Source organism: Mesitornis unicolor, unplaced genomic scaffold, assembly GCF_000695765.1.
Source record: "Mesitornis unicolor isolate BGI_N332 unplaced genomic scaffold, ASM69576v1 scaffold47228, whole genome shotgun sequence".
NCBI classification, from domain to species: Eukaryota; Metazoa; Chordata; class Aves; order Mesitornithiformes; family Mesitornithidae; genus Mesitornis; species Mesitornis unicolor.
The window spans coordinates 5,580-22,794 of NW_010204786.1; the positions used below are offsets into that span (position 1 = coordinate 5,580).

General features: G+C 40.1%; 1 protein-coding gene across 1 annotated transcript; it reads left to right on the top strand.

Moving 5' to 3' along the window:
- Window positions 1–1,257: 1,257 nt before the first annotated feature.
- Window positions 1,258–15,996, top strand: LOC104534619 (zinc finger CCCH domain-containing protein 7A-like). Its single transcript, XM_010191156.1, is given in 14 exon segments — window positions 1,258–1,393; window positions 2,526–2,565; window positions 3,413–3,610; window positions 4,152–4,310; window positions 6,512–6,592; window positions 6,679–6,720; window positions 7,511–7,544; window positions 8,071–8,348; window positions 10,724–10,931; window positions 11,860–11,924; window positions 12,682–12,874; window positions 14,607–14,768; window positions 15,408–15,604; window positions 15,838–15,996. Coding segments are annotated over 14 exon segments (1,884 nt in total). The 5' UTR covers window positions 1,258–1,325.
- Window positions 15,997–17,215: the final 1,219 nt, after the last annotated feature.

The window sequence follows — 17,215 nt, forward strand, 5'->3', positions numbered from 1 at the left end:
TGGAGCAGAGGAGACTGAGGGGTGCCCTCATTCCTGGGGATCCATTTGGAAAGGGCGAGTGTCAGGAGGAAGGAGCCAGGCTCTGCTCTGGGATGTCCAATGCCAGGACAAGGGGTAATGGTCCCAAGCTGGAGCACAGGAGGTTCAAGCTGAAGATGAGGACAAACTTTGTCAGTGTGAGGGTTATGGAGCATGGCCCAGGCTGCCCAGAGAGGTTGTGGAGTCTCCTTCTGTGCAGACACCCAAAGCCCTGGCCGTGTGTTCCTGTGTGACTGCTCTGGTGATCCTGCTCTGGCAGGGGTTGCACTGGGGCAGCTTTCCAGCTCCCTTCCAACTCCTGACACTCTGTGATTCTGTGTGTTTCAGTATTTTCAAAATACAACTTTGTCCTGCTGATCTCTTTTGTAAAAATAAGTTGTGTTCTTACGCTGCAATGAGTCATAGCTGTATGCAGCTCTGAAACCATACTTTAAGGAGCCTTATCTTGAAGACTGTACAGATCATTTTAGCCAATTTAAGTTGGATACTTGTAAACTCAGTTGTGCTGGTTTTGACTGGGATAGTTAATTCTCCTCATAGTAAATGGAAGACATGAAATAAAAAAAATCACTGATTCAGACAACTTAAATTGAATTTAAATGTCAAGTTGATGATGTGGAATTACATTAAAGTAATTTGGTTTTTCAAATTAAGTAAGTAGTCTTTGCCTCTGGTGAAGTTTCAAAGTTTTCCCACTTTGGTCAACTGGTGGATACTATTAGAGAAGTAGGATTTTGTTTCTAATTACACCTTAGTGGTTGGGTGATGGTGAGAGACTCTGGAATTAGACTTAATGGTAATTTTCTAATCAGTTTGGGTTTTATTAATAACGATACCAGGGTCTTGAGTTTATTTCCACTTCAACAACCAAATAAAAGAAGTATAAAGCTGTTAAAGGGGGACAGCTTGGTTTCTCAGTAACGCACGCAAGCTGCACTTGAGGTTTGGTGTAGTTTCACTGACGTGACTGCATCAGCCAGAGTAAATAAATAAAAAACCAAAGCTGAAGTGCTGATGGGAGGAAGGGTTTTCTGCAGCAGTGTTGTGTGACTGGGCCCTGACAGGGGGGTGGCTCTGACCCAAGGCTCCTCCCGTATCGCCGTGGGTGCTGCGATGTGGTCGGAAGCTTCTCCAGAGCCCTGCGCTGTGGTGTCATCCCCGTATGATGGACTTGGTGTGAGATCAGAGCCTTCTAGTCCAAATACAGACTGCTATATACTAACAGCCATTTCTCTTTGTTCCTTTTTGAGGAGTGGCGTATCTGAAAAGTGGATGTTGAGGATAACATGTCCAATGTGTCGGAAGAGAGAAGCACTAGACAGCAGGACATTAAGAAAGGACTCCAGTTTATAGAGTATGATTTTGTGGTTTTATTCTTGTATGCTTACACACGTGCTTACACATATGAGATGGACGGCTCTGGGCAAGTCCTTGTAATGTAGCTCTAGCGGAGGAAGGAGGAGGACCTGTTTTTCTCCTTAGAATATTTGCTGACACTAACATGGAAATGGAGAGCAGTCTTAAAGAAAAGACAGAGCCCCTCTTTGTTCCCAAACTGAGCAGATTGCAGGTGGGAGGGTTTTCCTTTTCTGCCTTTGGGAAAAGTCAGCACTGAATTTTTGTGGCGAGTGGAAAATGCTGATGGCGTGAAAAGCCACCTTACACTTACGGACAGCTGCACCTAAGCCTGGGTGTACCCACATTGAAAGAGATGGGTTTGCTCACCACTACCTAAATATTTCAACTCTCTGGAGCTGACATGTAACCTAATGAAAAGTCACCCTAGTTAGTTTTCATTTGGACCAATGCCGGATTCTTCTCTAGCTTAAAATCATTGTGAAATTTCACATTAGTTCACCATGTAAGGCATACTTTTAAGGGAAAAAAAACCCCCAAAACCCCCTACCCTTCTAAAAATTATTTAGAAATTAGATTTGCAGATGACCTAAATGGAAGGGAAATGGTTCCTGGTTTTCTTCCTGAAAAGTTAAAGTAAATAACTCTGCTCTATGCTAGAGAAAATTTCTCTTGCGTGTCATACAAAAGTATTCTTAAAATTCCTGTAGTGTCATTGGTATGACTTAATTAAAATGGATGTGCTCTTTTGGCAGGCAATTTGTCATTTTATAATACTTACAAGAAGATTGCACTTCTTATGTATAATTGGTTTCTGCACAGTGAAAGAGAGGAAGGAAATTGTTTTTAAACAAAAACATTGAGGTTTTAAACTGAAAGCATCCAAAACTTTAATACAGAGTTAAGACTGGCTATGTAACTTGAAATGAAAACAGTAACAGGAAAGCACAGTTATTTAATCAGAACCAGTCTGCAGCTTTCCTGCCCTGTTTGGTGCAGGCAATAGACAATACTTGGAGGTTTGCCTGTTGCAGCAAGTGCGACTGCGTCAACTGAGAACCAGCATTCTCCAATGTGATCATCTTTTAAGCGACGTGTGTAATAAGTAAATCTTGTAATTCTTTTTCTAGATCTACTTTGCCCTATCCAGGGACACAAGAACAATATGAGGTAATGAAATTACTTTTGCATTTCCAGAGGAGTTTTTTTATCATTGATCTATTTATTCTTGGTTTTAATCATCATTTAAGTAATGGTGAGGTATAATGGTAATTTACAGTGTTTCTGTGTTGGAACTGGAGGACTGCTCTGCCTTGTGATGCAGACGTTTGGATGTTTAGATGCCCAGAATTCAGTCATATAGCAGTTCGGATTAACTCTTCCTCTGCTAGTGTTAGGGATGACTTTGAATTCATTGGATAAAGTAACGTGCTACTGTGGGTAAAGTTTAGAGTAGCACGGCAAAAGTGAGATAGAAGGACCTCAGTGATAGAAATCTTAATAACATGTTTTGTTTCTGTACCTTATTATTTTGCATAATTTTTTACTTACATTTTCAGACTCATCTTTGTAGCATTATCCAGTGGGAGGTGGTTTCATTGGATTTGAGAACGTATTAGATAAAAATGTGATCGTTCATATTAGATTAAAAAGAAAATCTGCTGTGCAGCAGCAGCCTTTGTGTGCTACTGGTTTGCCAGTTGCTATGGCTGCTGCTTGCTGTAAGTATGTAGAGAGCATATATACATATATACAAGTATAGATGTGTTTATATTACTTATACAAAGTAATTCTTTTATTAGTTCAACCTCTCTTTTATTTACTTATATTGTGGTGTTGAATGTTAGAGATTGTCTTGGAAAAATGTTTAAAAAAAATACTGATATAGAGGAAAGTTTTGCATGAGTTTGACCCCGTGAAGTTACGGGTATAAATTTTCTGTTTAAAAATGTGTTTGGAGATGTGGAACATAAACAACAAAACTGCTGTTGATGGGTGTTTCTTTTCTTTGTTGCAGTTATTTATACGAGAGCTTGTTAGAAATCTTTTCAATGAAGGGAACGATGTCTATCGAGAAGGTGATTGGAGAGGATCACTGAGTCACTATACAGAAGCTATAAACATAGCTGATTATGCTAATTCTGAAGAAATCCATGTTTCTGATGATATTGTAGAGAAGCTGCGTGTGAACAGGATAGCATGTTTTTCAAATATGGTAAGCTTCTGTTGAAACCGTACTGTTTCTGAAGAGCAATGCACTAACAGAGTAAGAAGACATGGAAAGTCTCCTAGTGAGTGAAAAGCTCTTGGTGTTGGTTTGAGAATTGGCACAGATCATCGTTTTAGCATGCTATTTAATCTCTTCCTTTTACAGGTACAGTCACTGAGATATTTTTAGTTACTAATACTAGAATATTAACATAAAAGAGTCATGCAAGGTTTGGAAGCCGATGGAACAGTTTATTTATCCATTTATACTGCTGATTGCACCCGAGTCTGCTGCCTCCTCTGTGCATTAAGATGGCTCTTGTGAAAGAGCTGAATTGTCTTCATAACTGTTACTGCATTTTACGTGGATAATGGCCCTGCTTCTTTTTAGTTGCATGAGTCGGTGGCTTAGCAGAACTCCTGCAGCAGTGTGCAGTGACCTTGGTGAATGTTCTGTGGTGTTTCCATGCCTTCATCTAATACAGTCTGAATTCAGGATTTCAATAATAGTTCTGATTAATGCTCTTTTTTTTCCCCCTTCCTCGTAGGGATTGCATGAAAAAGTTCTAGAAGACTGTGAGATAGCATTGCGACTGAATGAAAACAATTTTAGAGCTCTCTATCGGAAAGCAAAAGCTTTGAAGGAGCTGGGAAGGTATAGGAAGGCTTATGATGCAGTAGCAAAATGTTCTCTCGCTGTGCCGCAGGTGGGTAAATTATATATTGATGATTATTTTTAAAGGTTTAATAAAGAAAACATCCTTACATCAAGACCATTGAAGGTTCTCTGGATGCTTTGGGTTTTTTTAATGCACCAAAATATTTTTTATTCCTCCAAGAATTATTTTTTATTGTGGAAGTGAAGGCTGATAGCAGAGATACGGTGCCCAGGCTCAGTTTGCTGTGTTAACATTCAGGAAAAGAAACAGTCACTGTGCAGTGGGGATCAAGTGCCATAAATGTTTGCGGTAAACACTAGAACCACTGAATTAATTGTTTAAAAATCTTTACAGTTTTAAATGTACTGACGACATAAAGAGAACAGCTACCCGTAATTATAACGTAGAATATTGATTCTTTTGATGATTGTATCTTAACTTTCCAAGCATTTAGTAGCATTCTTACCTGTGCATTGTCCATCTGAATGACTTACTCTGACCTCAGGCTGTATCCATATCAGCGAGTGGTGTGCGGTTTAATAGGAGAGGAGCTGTACTGAAATGCTGGTCTTGAGGGTCTGATGTGCATGGTTGGTTATGGGGCTTGTTTCTCTTTTGTTTTAAAAAGAGTTGGGGTGCATCATGTGCAGCATCCGCAGCACTTTCAATTTAGTTTCATCCAAAAATAATCTAATTTGGCTTTCTGAGACCCTTCATAATGCAAACTAAAATGCAGTGAATGAGGATCACAGAGTCACACAATATCAGGAGTTGGAAGGGCCCTGGAAAGCTCCCCCAGTGCAACCCCTGCCAGAGCAGGATCACCAGAGCAGTCACACAGGAACACGGCCAGGGCTTTGGGTGTCTGCACACAAGGAGACTCCACAACCTCTCTGGGCAGCCTGGGCCATGCTCTGCCACCCTCACACTGACAAAAGTTTGTCCTCATGTTCAGCTTGAACCTCCTGTGCTCCAGCTTGGGACCATTGCCCCTTGTCCTGGCATTGGACATCCCAGAGCAGAGCCTGGCTCCTTCCTCCTGACACTGCCCTTTCCCAATTGATCCCCAGGAATGAGGGCACCCCTCAGTCTCCTCTGCTCCAAGCTCAAGAGCCCCAGCTCCCTCAGCCGCTCCTCAGCAGGAGATGCTCCACTCCCTCCAGCATCTTTGCGGCTCTGCTGGACTCTTTCAAGCAGTTCCTGTCCTTCTTGACCTGAGGGCCCAGAACTGGACACAAGATTGCAGCTGTGGTGTGAGCAGGGCAGAGCAGAGGGGCAGGAGAACCTCTCTGCCCTACAACCACCCCTTCTCATCCACTCCAGGATGCCATTGACCAGGATGTTTAAAAGATTTCACTTCAGAAATATGTTCCTGATTTGAACTAAAATACTGATGGAGACTTGACACGATTTGCTCAAAATAGACTGATTGCAGGACAGAATACTGATTTGCATTTGGTCTTGTCTAGCCATTACGCTGTAATTTTGACATAGAAAAGCAAACTGTTGAGCATGTGTTTAGTGCTTGATGTAGAGAAAGTTTCAGTTGTGTTTCCAAAGACAGAAGCAGTTTATCTGAATGTACAACTTTGGATCCTTGCTTTGCATCTCCAGATCTGAATGTTTTTGCTTAAGGTGTATATACTTTTGTGTAACTTTTATAAGTAGCTTTTCCTAGCTATGGGACATGTTCTGAAAACTAAATCTTAGAAGAATTTAAATTGACAGTTACTATAATTATAATATGGAGTGAAATATGACAAAGTTTTTAACTCAAGTCACTGCCAAAATACAGAGTTCTCATCAAATATTCTGACATTATGGTAATCAGAAATGTAGCCCTCAATTTGTGGAAAATAAAACAAAAAAACCCCACATCCTCTCAAAAAACGAAACATTTCCCCAGGTAAGCAAACAAAAAATAACCCACCCACAAAAAAAACCCCACTTTCTTTGAACTCCTCTGGTTTTGGAAAAATCTTTACATTGTTTTCAATTCAAATAAACGGAACAGACGGATACTGACCATTTTCTGGCTTTTTAAAAAGTCAAAATATTGGAGTAATCTTGCTTGAGGGGAGCTGTATTTTTCAGCATTAGCTTGCCATCCCATGTGTTTCTGAAGGAATGAAGTTGCACTGTGAGACATCCTGCATACAGGAATCCTGCAGAATGCAGACTGAGATGTAAACACATGTCTTGACTAGATGAACTGAACTGAAAATGCTGAAATTTTGTTTGTCTTTTAGGATGAAAGTGTGATTAAGCTTACCCAAGAATTAGCTCAAAAACTAGGGTTAAAAATAAGGAAAGCATATATAAGAGCAAAGGTAAGATTTTCTTTTAACATTTTACACTGAAGTTTCCCTCTCTTGATACCGATTTTGTGTTTAATGGAGGTGTCTTTTCATTGCAGCCGCCCTCCTCAAATTCAGTTTCTAGTGATGTATCAAGTCAGGTAAGGTTTTACATGTTCCTAGTGCAAGCTGACGATAAACTGCAGGGAACAATTGTTCCACAGTTTCATTATGGTGAAGAGAAAATAGTGCAATTGGCTTTTTAGTTAAGCTGATGTGATTCTGGACTTCAGGGCCCTGTCGGTCTTTGTGTTTAGTTTTGCTATATATTGCTGGCAGACTAGACCATAAGAGAATCACTCCAGTTATCTTTGTAGAATAAATGTTAGCTAAAACATCAAGTCCAGTGTAATGAATATATTTACTTTTAATGTCTTGAGGAAAGGGCGTAGTTAATGTGGTTATCTATTTACTTTTCTTACTTAGCTGACGATTATCAATGTGAAGGGTGCTGGGATAAAAGCTCTTTTAAGTTGTGCATTTGTCCAAATTTCACCTTCACTGGCAGCTGAAGTTGCATTTATCTTCCTATTTGTAGTGTGTTGAGTAGCAGTGATGGAGAAGAGTTCATCTTTATCTTACAGACTTTCTCATGGAAACAGGAACAGCTTATTTAAGATGCTGTTTGGACTCTCTCATGCCCTCAGGTGTCACTCTCACTTTTGTGGGTTGGTGCACATTTTTAGCGATACTGTGAGTGGATTTCAGTCTGCAAATGGCTGCTTTATCTCAACAATTATTTGGCCTTTAAATTCTTTTAGACTTTATCATTTTCAGATGTTATAAAACCTAAATTTTTGAGGACTTGCGTTCTTAGTCTGTAAATACATATTTGAAAATGTTTAATGGCTCTTGTGCAAAGCACTGAGGTATTTTTTTTCTCACTTACAGAATTCTTCTTCTTCTGTAGAAGATATTGAGTTAGGTGAGTCTTGTGTTACAGTACTCATGCTAGGAAGTTAGATATGTCATGTATATCTTACTGTGTTTGTACTAAAATTTCTGAAGGAAAATTCAGCTTGTCATTTGAAAGATCTGCAGCAGAAAAACTCGGGTCTGTTTGTCTCCAGAACTACGTATTCGGGTGGCTGAGCAAATTTTTTTTCGGTCTCCTCAACTTGTCATGATTGTAACTGCTCTTATAGTGATCATCTCATACTGTTCTCTTCAGCTTGCAAAAATAGGGAGGGGAGAATATACCAAAGATTTAGTGAAGTGTCTGGTTTGTAACTTTTCCTGTCTTTTAGTTTGAGCAATATATGAACACCGAGCTATAGGTACACATGGATTGGAAGTTAGTGGAAGCCGAAAACATTTAATGTGATTTTGCTTAGACATCCTTCATGTTTCTCCATTCCTTCACCCCCAACATTATCAGGGTAAAAGTTACGCAAGATATTTTTACATCTTTGAACAAAACTTTCAGTCATTTCCCATCTTATCTGTTTCAGATTTATCTGACCAGAAGCAAGAGATGGTTTCTGCGGCTTCACCAAACTTGGTTTCTGAAGTGACTAAAGTGTCATCAGTACCTGTACCATCTTTATCTTCTGTTATGCCTCTTCAAATGGAAAAGGTTTCTTTGTCTTCTACGGTGTTGACAAATGGAGGGAATGTTTCTTTCTCTGTGCCAGAAGCATGTTTAGATTGTGGAGATGGAGATATAATTATTGGGGAAGAACTTGATGAATTACTTGATTCTGTGCCTGATCCAGATGAAAGTGTAATGGTAAGACTTGCTTGTTTCTTTTCTTTCTCAATCGACTGTCCTTATGAGTGGGATCTTGTAGTTTTATCAAGTAGGCTAGTAGTGAAATGTGAGTTTAACTTTCTGTTGTGGTTTCAAGCTGGGATGGCCACTAAACCCTGGCCAGACGCTCTCTGTTAACCCCTCTGCCCTCCCCAGAAGGGAAGAGAAAAGGGAATAAGGGAGAGAGACTTTACGGGTTGGAAAATAAACTAAGAGGTTTAATGAAACAATAACACTAATACTACAGATAATATTGTAAATAGGAAAATAATGGAATATATCGAAATATGTACAAATATATATATACAAAACCAATATAAAATCCTCCCCCCGCCCTCCCCCAATGACGAATACGTCACCAGAGGCTTGCAGAGCAGGGCACTGGAAAAGTCCCAGACTGGACCCAGCAGCAGTGGGAGCTGATGCAGGAACACAGGGATCAGGATCAGAGGCAGATGAACCAGCAGGGTCTGCTGGGACTTTGGCCATGGCAGGATCAGAAGAGCTGGAGGGAAGGGTTCGAGATGGGAGGGAGGATCCAAGATGGAAGGGTCAAGACCCTGGTGATCCCTCAGCTTTACACTGAGTGTGGCGTGTGTGGGATGCAATACCTCGTTGGTCAGGTTTGGGTCTGCTCCTCCCCGTAGATGCAGACACAGCACCCATGGTGAGACAGTGGCCTTGCCATTATCACTTGTAGCAGTGCACACTGTCTGGGAAAACATGCCATTAGTTTCAGCAAGTTCAGCCTTGAAACTTGCTTGAAACAGAAGAGACTGAGCTGAAAAGTAAAATCACTAAATAGAAAAGTAGTTCTGTTTAGCTCAAAACAAGACACTTTTCTAGTTACATTGAGCTGTATTTGTGCAGTTGGGTTGTTTTTCTCAGGTGCGAGGTTCTTGCAAACGTGCCTGTAGAGATACCAGGACCCAATTACATTGGGTTTGCATGTTGGAAAACCTGAGCGAGGTTGCTGGGAGAGGGATGCTGCTTGAGGAATACTGCTGTACTGCTACCATTACTTCCAGGAAGTAGTATGAGAAGTAGATGTTTGAAGTCTGGGCTAGTGTGTTTTTGGGGCTTTTTTGGTGCAAATAAACCCTCTCAGAACCTGAGTGTGTTGGAGGGCCCGTGCTGTATCTGTAGAAACAACAGTTAAACACGTGCCGATAGCTTGGCAGGACAGCAGTACTTGCACCGTGGTCTTCTCGTGTGTTCACTGGTATCTCTGCACTCAGAGCTTTGTCCAGACCTGCTGCTGGACAGTTAGGTCAGCATAAGTCTGACTTGTTTTATTTTTTAGATCTTATTAGAGACATTTAGGCACATGAAGAATTGTTTTTAATGACACCATCGTTCCAGAGCTAGAGCAGCCTGGAGCATACAGAGTTCCTCAGCTGTGAGTTAAAATGAGAGCTCGGATTGATCAGCAGAGACATCTGAACTTACGAGCAAGGTTCCTGACTCTGCCGTGCCCCTGTCAGGCCTTTGAAGCCCTTGGAATTGCAATGCTCCATGAGACCGTGGCATCTTTAATTCTTCAATCAGTTGTGATTTTAATTCCTCATTCAGCTGTGGATGCAGTTGTAAATATTTATATAAAAAGTGCTTGGGCTTCTAAATTTTTTTGTTTTCTGCGCTTTGTTTTGTAGAATATGTTTCAGAAATGTAGAAAGTAATTGTTTTTACGAGGTCCTCGGAAGTTTGCCGTAGTGAAAGCCAGGAGGAAATACAGTCTTCCACGATAAACTGCAGTCTCGTGTAGTGTAGAAACGTGAGTGAGTTGCAGGCCAACGATTTGGGTAACAGGAGTTTCACATTGGCCAAACTCTGTGCAAACCTATTTGGGCAACCTCCAGACAAGGGAGGAGTTTCTTTGAAGTGTATCTGAGGATTTATTTCAAAGCTAACTCTTAACTCTTTACTGTACAGCAATTTGAATCATGTTCTCTTTATTTAGAAGAAAATCACATTGATTTCTGACTCTTCCTGCTCTTCCTGTTGTCTTACACTTTTAACATAGTCTGGTTAATTTAAAAAAAAAAAAATCCGTAATTTGGAAATTCAGCTCTATTTTAAAAAAAAGATTAAAAGTCCACATCTGTTAAGAAGGTAATAAACTTCAGCCAAGTAAACCTTTCACGTGGTTGATTCATGGGTAATTCCATGCATTAGGGATTGATTCCTTGAGTTCCCCAAGTGCAGGGTAGCTCTGTACAGTACTGTACAGTTGGTTTTCAGTAGGTTTCTAAAAACTTTCCAGAAACTTTACTAAAGAAATGCTACTGCAGACTGTGCTCTTGAGAGCTTTTTTGGTGTGTGTGAACGTTCTTTTTATTGTTTTTTTTTCCCAGCAAACTACAGGAGCCAGAGGACCTATTCCTGCAGGCAGCGTAGCTCCCAGTGTACCCTTCTCCACCTCCTTGCTGGGGACACTGCCAGTGAGCGCAGGGTTTGTTCCTTCGCCTTCTCTTTCGGAAATCTTTTCACAGCCTTTGGCTTCTTCACTGGAAAATTTCTGTTCGCCATTAAGCACCTTTTCAATCAGTGACCCAAAAAGAGGTAAGAAATCGGTCTTTAATATTTAACCTTTTATGATGAGAGCGAGTTGCGCATGAGCCAACTGGCTTCTCCTTTTAATGAATGAGCTTTCACAACCATTCAGTGATAGGTAGTGCTTACGTAGCATTTGATCTGTGCTTACAGGTTTTTTAAAGTATTGATAATCAATGTTGGTTGTACACAAGAATTTACCAATAAAGCTTTTGTTTGCCTGGGGTCGGCATAAGCTTGCTCCTCTGTTCAGTTTTTCGGCAGTTACTGTGCAAGTTACTTGTTGCAGGTAAATGAGTATAAAGAAGGAACCGTGTTACTTCCACCTTTTTTTTTTTTTTTTTAAACAAAGCTTAAACCATTTCTGATGCTTTGACAATAAACAAGAATTGTGAAAGGCCAATATAACTGTGTCCTCTGAAAAGGTACCGGTATTACGTGTTCAGATTCAAACTCCAGGGACTATGGTGATGTAGTGAAATGACAAGATATAAATGGCCAGTGAACTAGAACAGATAAAAAGTGTTGTCTGTACTTACCAGTGTTATAGGAGCATGCTGTCTTTAGAAAAAAAGCCCAGTTTACAAAATAACATTAAAAATAGAAGAATGCTCTTAACCTTCTTTTGTCTCACTTTTGATTGTCAGGTATTGCTTATCTAGTTATCCTTTTTCATGCTGCACGAGGAGCTTCATGTTGCTTCAGCCTAAGTCTGTGAAACTACTGCTGAGGTTAATCAGATGGTTATACTGAAGATGATTACCTAGGACTTTTTCAGACTGGATGTTTATTGAAAAAATAATCATAGAAAACAAAACCAACTTTTGCGTCTGTCAGAAAAAGAAACCTTTGATACTTCTGAGGAATGAGAAATATTTTTTTGCATAGGATGTTTTGGGGAACTGCAGTAATTAAAACTTCTTTTTTATTCCCTTAGACCTCTCAAGTTCAGCTTCTAGGGATGGAACACCAACTCTTAGTAGTAATAACTCCCCGCTGTTCGTAAGTATTTTTCACGTTTTCTTTCACATCAGTTCAAATGTTAATGCCTTGAAGGCTTAACATAGACCTTAATTTTTACAGTAGAAGGTTATATTTTTTAAAAATGTCACTTTTACCATTAAAATATGATTCTGGCTTGGAAAACAGTTGTACAGTAGCTCACAGCAGCAGTAATTAAACACAAGGAAAAAAGTACAGAAGTTGTTTTACGTATGCAGACATTGACTGCTGTCATAGCCACTCCTCCATTCTGAGGAGCTTGCTTGAAAATAGTGTGGAAGTGTAAAATAACCAACCTAAGGGAGAGAAAATCTCTAATGATCTGAGTGCCAAATGTCAGGAATCCTGGAGAACTGTCCTGGTGCAGGAGCAGAGCAGAGGCCGCTGTGTGTGTGAGAACCCGTCTGGTCTCTGTTGAAGCAGTGCTGGGTGTTCTCAGTCCTGGTGCTGGCTGTTGATAATGTGAGCAAGCGTGGCGTGAAGGACTGCACCCGTGTGAGCCAGGAGGGAGTAATAATGAGCCTGGCAAGTGCTGTTCCTCTCCCTGTGCCTGGTTAGGCCTTACTTGCTTAGTCTGTGCTGGATAAATGCCTTTGTAAAAATATCTGCGTCCCCGTCGTAGACATGCGGTTAAGTTTGTATTAGAAATTTTCTCTGCGTAGGCTGTCTTACACTTTGAGGAATAATTTCAGTAGGTTAGATTTTAATTGTAGATACATTATGTGAATCAAGTAATATATGCTTTTTTTCCCAGCAGATAAATGGCCCTAGTAGTTTGTTTGGATCTGAAAATTACATGGGAATTGCAGGCCAAACTAGAAATGACTTCTCAAATGTTTTTAGCAGTGCAACTGCTAATGTACCTGTGTCTTCAGCACTTACGGGAAGAAACCCACTAGAAGGCACACATGAGCTAAGGCAGGCCTGCCAGTTATGTTTTGTCAAAAAAGGTAAGGGGCTTCTGGGCTGAATCGGCTTGATTTTAAAAAAATTAAGAAGTGTATATTTAAAACTTTGGTGTTCAGAAGTTAAAATACTATTGGCTTCTAAACATGTTAATCCTGACCTGTTCTTTGCAGATGTAGAACGATCTTATGATTAAGGCACTGGTAAAACGTCTTAACAACTATTTTACCGTCTTTCTTGTCTTTTTCTTATCCTAAATAGATTCTTGACTCCTAAAACCATCACAGATCACCACACGCTTTCCCCAGCCTGTAGGTTTACTGTGTAAGGTCGTTCACGTTCTGTATTCGCTTTCCTCCAAACCCCCAGGGTGCTGTGAAGAATGACACCTTTGCTCAAGACTTAAAAAAACCTTGCAATACTCTCTCTGATTGGCCATGGGGAATTGAACCGCAGTTCAAAGTGCCTGGTAACCTTCACATCCCATCTGTTTTATTGTTCTTTCAAACTAATTCTAAATCGTAATCCTGAGGCTTCCAAACCTTAGTAATAATTAACTCCACTGTATTGACTCAAAGGATCTTAACCAGTATTGGGCTTTAATATAACTAATCTTTTAGGCCTAAGCTATTGCTGGTGAACAGAGCTGTATTCTAGAGGCAATAGCTTTTATTGAGACTAATCTGAAAAATAAGCATTGTGTTGCAAGTTACAGGTGCTGCTGATATTGATACACTAATGAAGTGCAGCGTAGTAACAGATCTTACAAGGAATCGCATCCAGACATTTGGGGGATGACTGCCTGTAGTTTTAAGAACTTGTAAAAGTAGTTTTAAACTAACACCAAGAAAAATCCATGAAGTGATGTTTGAAAAACCATGGAACATGTTCTGTTTTAAAAGCAGGAGCTATAAAACGTTGTTGGAAGTACTTAGTGTGTTCCTATCTTGACTTCTTCTATCAAAGCATCTGTTTCTTCTGTTTCTTTGCATCTCTATCAAAGCCTTTAAGTGACTCCTGCTTTTATTGCCTACTTTTGAAATTGTACTGTTCCATCAGCTTCTTGTCCGGGGAAACCGGGTTGCGCTCTTGTTTTTGCAGTCCACAAAATGCACTGAGCGTTGCTCATCTTCAGACTTTCTCCCTGCTTTCTTAATTTCAGTGGTGATGTAATCTTGACTTCAGTACCATCCTAAAGACAGAGCATAAAGCTAGGCATGTTTTTGTTTCTAGAATCATATAAGTGCTGGGATTGGCATTTGTATTTTTGGCACATGTGTACTTCTTACCTAGTGTAAGGTACCTATTTTGCCTTTGAATAGAGTAACTGTTCAAATACAATAAAAGTTGAAGGTTAAGAGAGCTGTTTGCTGATCCCTGGAATTCTTCTGCACTGAGTTACTACAAATAAGCAATTGAAGTTTTGAATTAGTGCAACGGAAGCGTATACTTTGGAATTTGAGAGAAGAGCAGTTTGTTGCTGTCCCAAAACAATCTCAAGGCTGTAACACAGCAACCCACCTCACATAACCTGGGGGTTGGTTTTTTCCTTGCTGAGGCTGGTCCTTTTGTAAGTATTCGTTTTTTTTCTATTCTGCTCAACGTGGCTGTTAATGACTTTTGCTTCTTCAGAGCTGCTGGTGCAAGTAGGAATTCTGTACAATGTGTTTATGTACTTTACCTTTGGGCTTACGTGCCAGTCTGTGTATGGAAATGTTAAAAGTATGGTGCAATTAATAGACATATAAGCAGTTTTCTGTGATTTTTTTTTTCCAGGTCCTAAATTATTGGATTATGCTTACCATCCCAGTTTAGAACATAAATGTAAGAAGGATATTCTGATTGGCAGAATAAAAAACTCTGAAGATAAATCATGGAAAAAAATACGTCCAAGACCAACAAAGACGCAGTATGTGGGACCCTATTATATATGTAAAGGTATGTGTTACACATAGTAAATTGTTAATGCCTATACTCAAAGTAGTATAGTTTAGCTTTTCCACAGTGAAGTACAGAAGGAGTTTTTATTTCTTGCTTATGGGAGGTGGAGAAGGAAGTTCACTGGGTTGTCTGTATTTTCCAAGGCTGTAAGCAGAGCCATGTTTTGGCCATGAATGTGATTATTTAGAGAACATGCACTGTATTTCTGTACTGTTTTTCATAATGAATCACTTTGCTTCCAAGTGCTGGGCTGTTACTATTCGAAACAACAAAAAAAGCATTCTTGCTGGACTTGCAGTATGAACCTCTGTGTATGGTTTAAGCCAGATTGGATTAATGAGCAGCTCTATCTGACTGTATTCAAGTAAAGGGTGTTCTGGGTTCTCAGCACTGTTGCCTTAGACTACAGAAGGATGGGTGATGGAGGTGTGCATCAGCCTTTCTGGAGAGTTTTACATTTTCAGCAAGCCATTCAGCATAAGGGTTTGCTTCTGTCTGCTAGATGGAAGTGATCCACTTACAACAGATGCTTTCCATAAAGAAACTAGATTTGAAATGCAGGTAGTGTAACTTTTAAGATGGACTTCCAATAAAAGCTGTGCAAAAGCAATGTCATATTCGATGCTATCATTTCAGATGTTGCTGCTGAAGAGGAATGCAGATATCCAGGTCACTGCACGTTTGCGTATTGCCAGGAGGAGATAGATGTGTGGACACTGGAGCGCAAAGGAGCCTTTAGTCGAGAAGCTCTTTTTGGAGGAAATGGAAAGATCAGCTTGACTGTGTCCAGACTTCTTCAAGAACATCATGGATTATTTATGTTTCTTTGTGAGGTGCTGCTTTATTTCTAATAATTACATAAAAATGATAATAGATAATAAAATTAGCTGGAAATAAATGCTTTGGTTCATGTAGGACTATTTTGTAAATTTTGGAATACATGTTCAGTAATAATCTGGTTAGCTTTAGACTAGAGACCACGTGATGTCTCTGTTTAAAATCTTTAAGGTGTTTATTTTAAATGTATAAAATACATACTCGGTAATTACCTATTTTTGTATTCCAGAAATGTTTTGATCACAAACCCAGAATAATAAGCAAAAGGAACAAGGATAACTCATCTTCTTGTTCACACCCTGCTATGCATGACTTTGAAGATAACAAGTATGTCTGAAATACCATCTCTAAGTTTCTAATTAAAACAAAAGCGTTGGGGCGTTTTTGAATACCAACTTGCATTTCGTACCTGTTGATTAATTTCCTTTCCTTGCTCACTGAGTGTTATGCTCTGGCAGTATTGATAAGACAGGTTTACTGAACAAGGATTGCCTCATGTACCTGAATTGAAAGTGAACTGGTTTGTATCAGTGTGTTCAGAATTGTGGCATCCACCCTCGTGTTTGAATCTTCCTGGTTATGGTGTCGGTTTGTCAAAGCTTATCTACCTGGTGAGCTGCCCTGATGTACATGGATAATCTTTAAGGTCCCTTCCAACCCAAACTATTCAATGATTCTATGGTACTAAATTAATATAGGAATGCTTGAGTTTGCTCTTTCTTCTGTCTGTTTTGCTTATTTTGCTGTAGTTGTAACTCAGTTAAGAACAGTTTTAATTTACAGTGTCTGAAATAGACCATAATCTTTATTAATTCAGTTGACAAGAAGATAGTGTGAGGAAAATGTCTTCAATTATTCTTTGAAAGTTAACAAAGACTTCGTAGTGGAAATAGTGTTAAATAAATTTTGGAGAATTAATAGACTTACATTTTTACATGATGGAAACACTAGCGGGAGCATTTTAATTGCTTTGTTTGTGCTCCACTTCCCTTTATATTGGGTGGTCACATCCAGAAAGTAGTGGTCAATGGCTCCATGTCCAGATGGAAGACTGTGACAAGTGGTGTCCCTCAAGAGTCTGTAGTGGGACCAGTGCTGTTCAATATCTTCATTAATGATAGTGACAGTGGGATTGAGTGCACCCTCAGCAAGTTTGCTGACAATACCAAGCTGGGTGGTGAGGTTAATGTGCCAGAGGGATGGGATGGCATCCAGAGGGACCTGGAGAAGTGGGCCCAGGTGAACCTCATGAGGTTCAACAAGGCCAAGTGCAGGGTCCTGCACTTGGGTCAGGACAATCCTTGTTACCAATACAGGCTGGGAGATGATGTGCTGGAAAGCAGCCCTGAGGAAAAGAATTTGGGGGTGCTGGTGGATGAGAAGCTGGACATGAGCCACCAATGTGCATCTGCAGCCCAGAAGGCCAACCACATCCTGGGCTGCATCACAAGAAGTGTGGCCAGCAGGGCCAGGGAGGTGATTCTGCCCCTCTGCTCTGCTCTGCTGAGACCTCACCTGGAGTACTGCATCCAGCTTTAGAGTCCTCAAAACAAGAAGGACGTAGACCTGTTGGACTGGGTCCAGAGGAGGCCACAAAGATGATCACA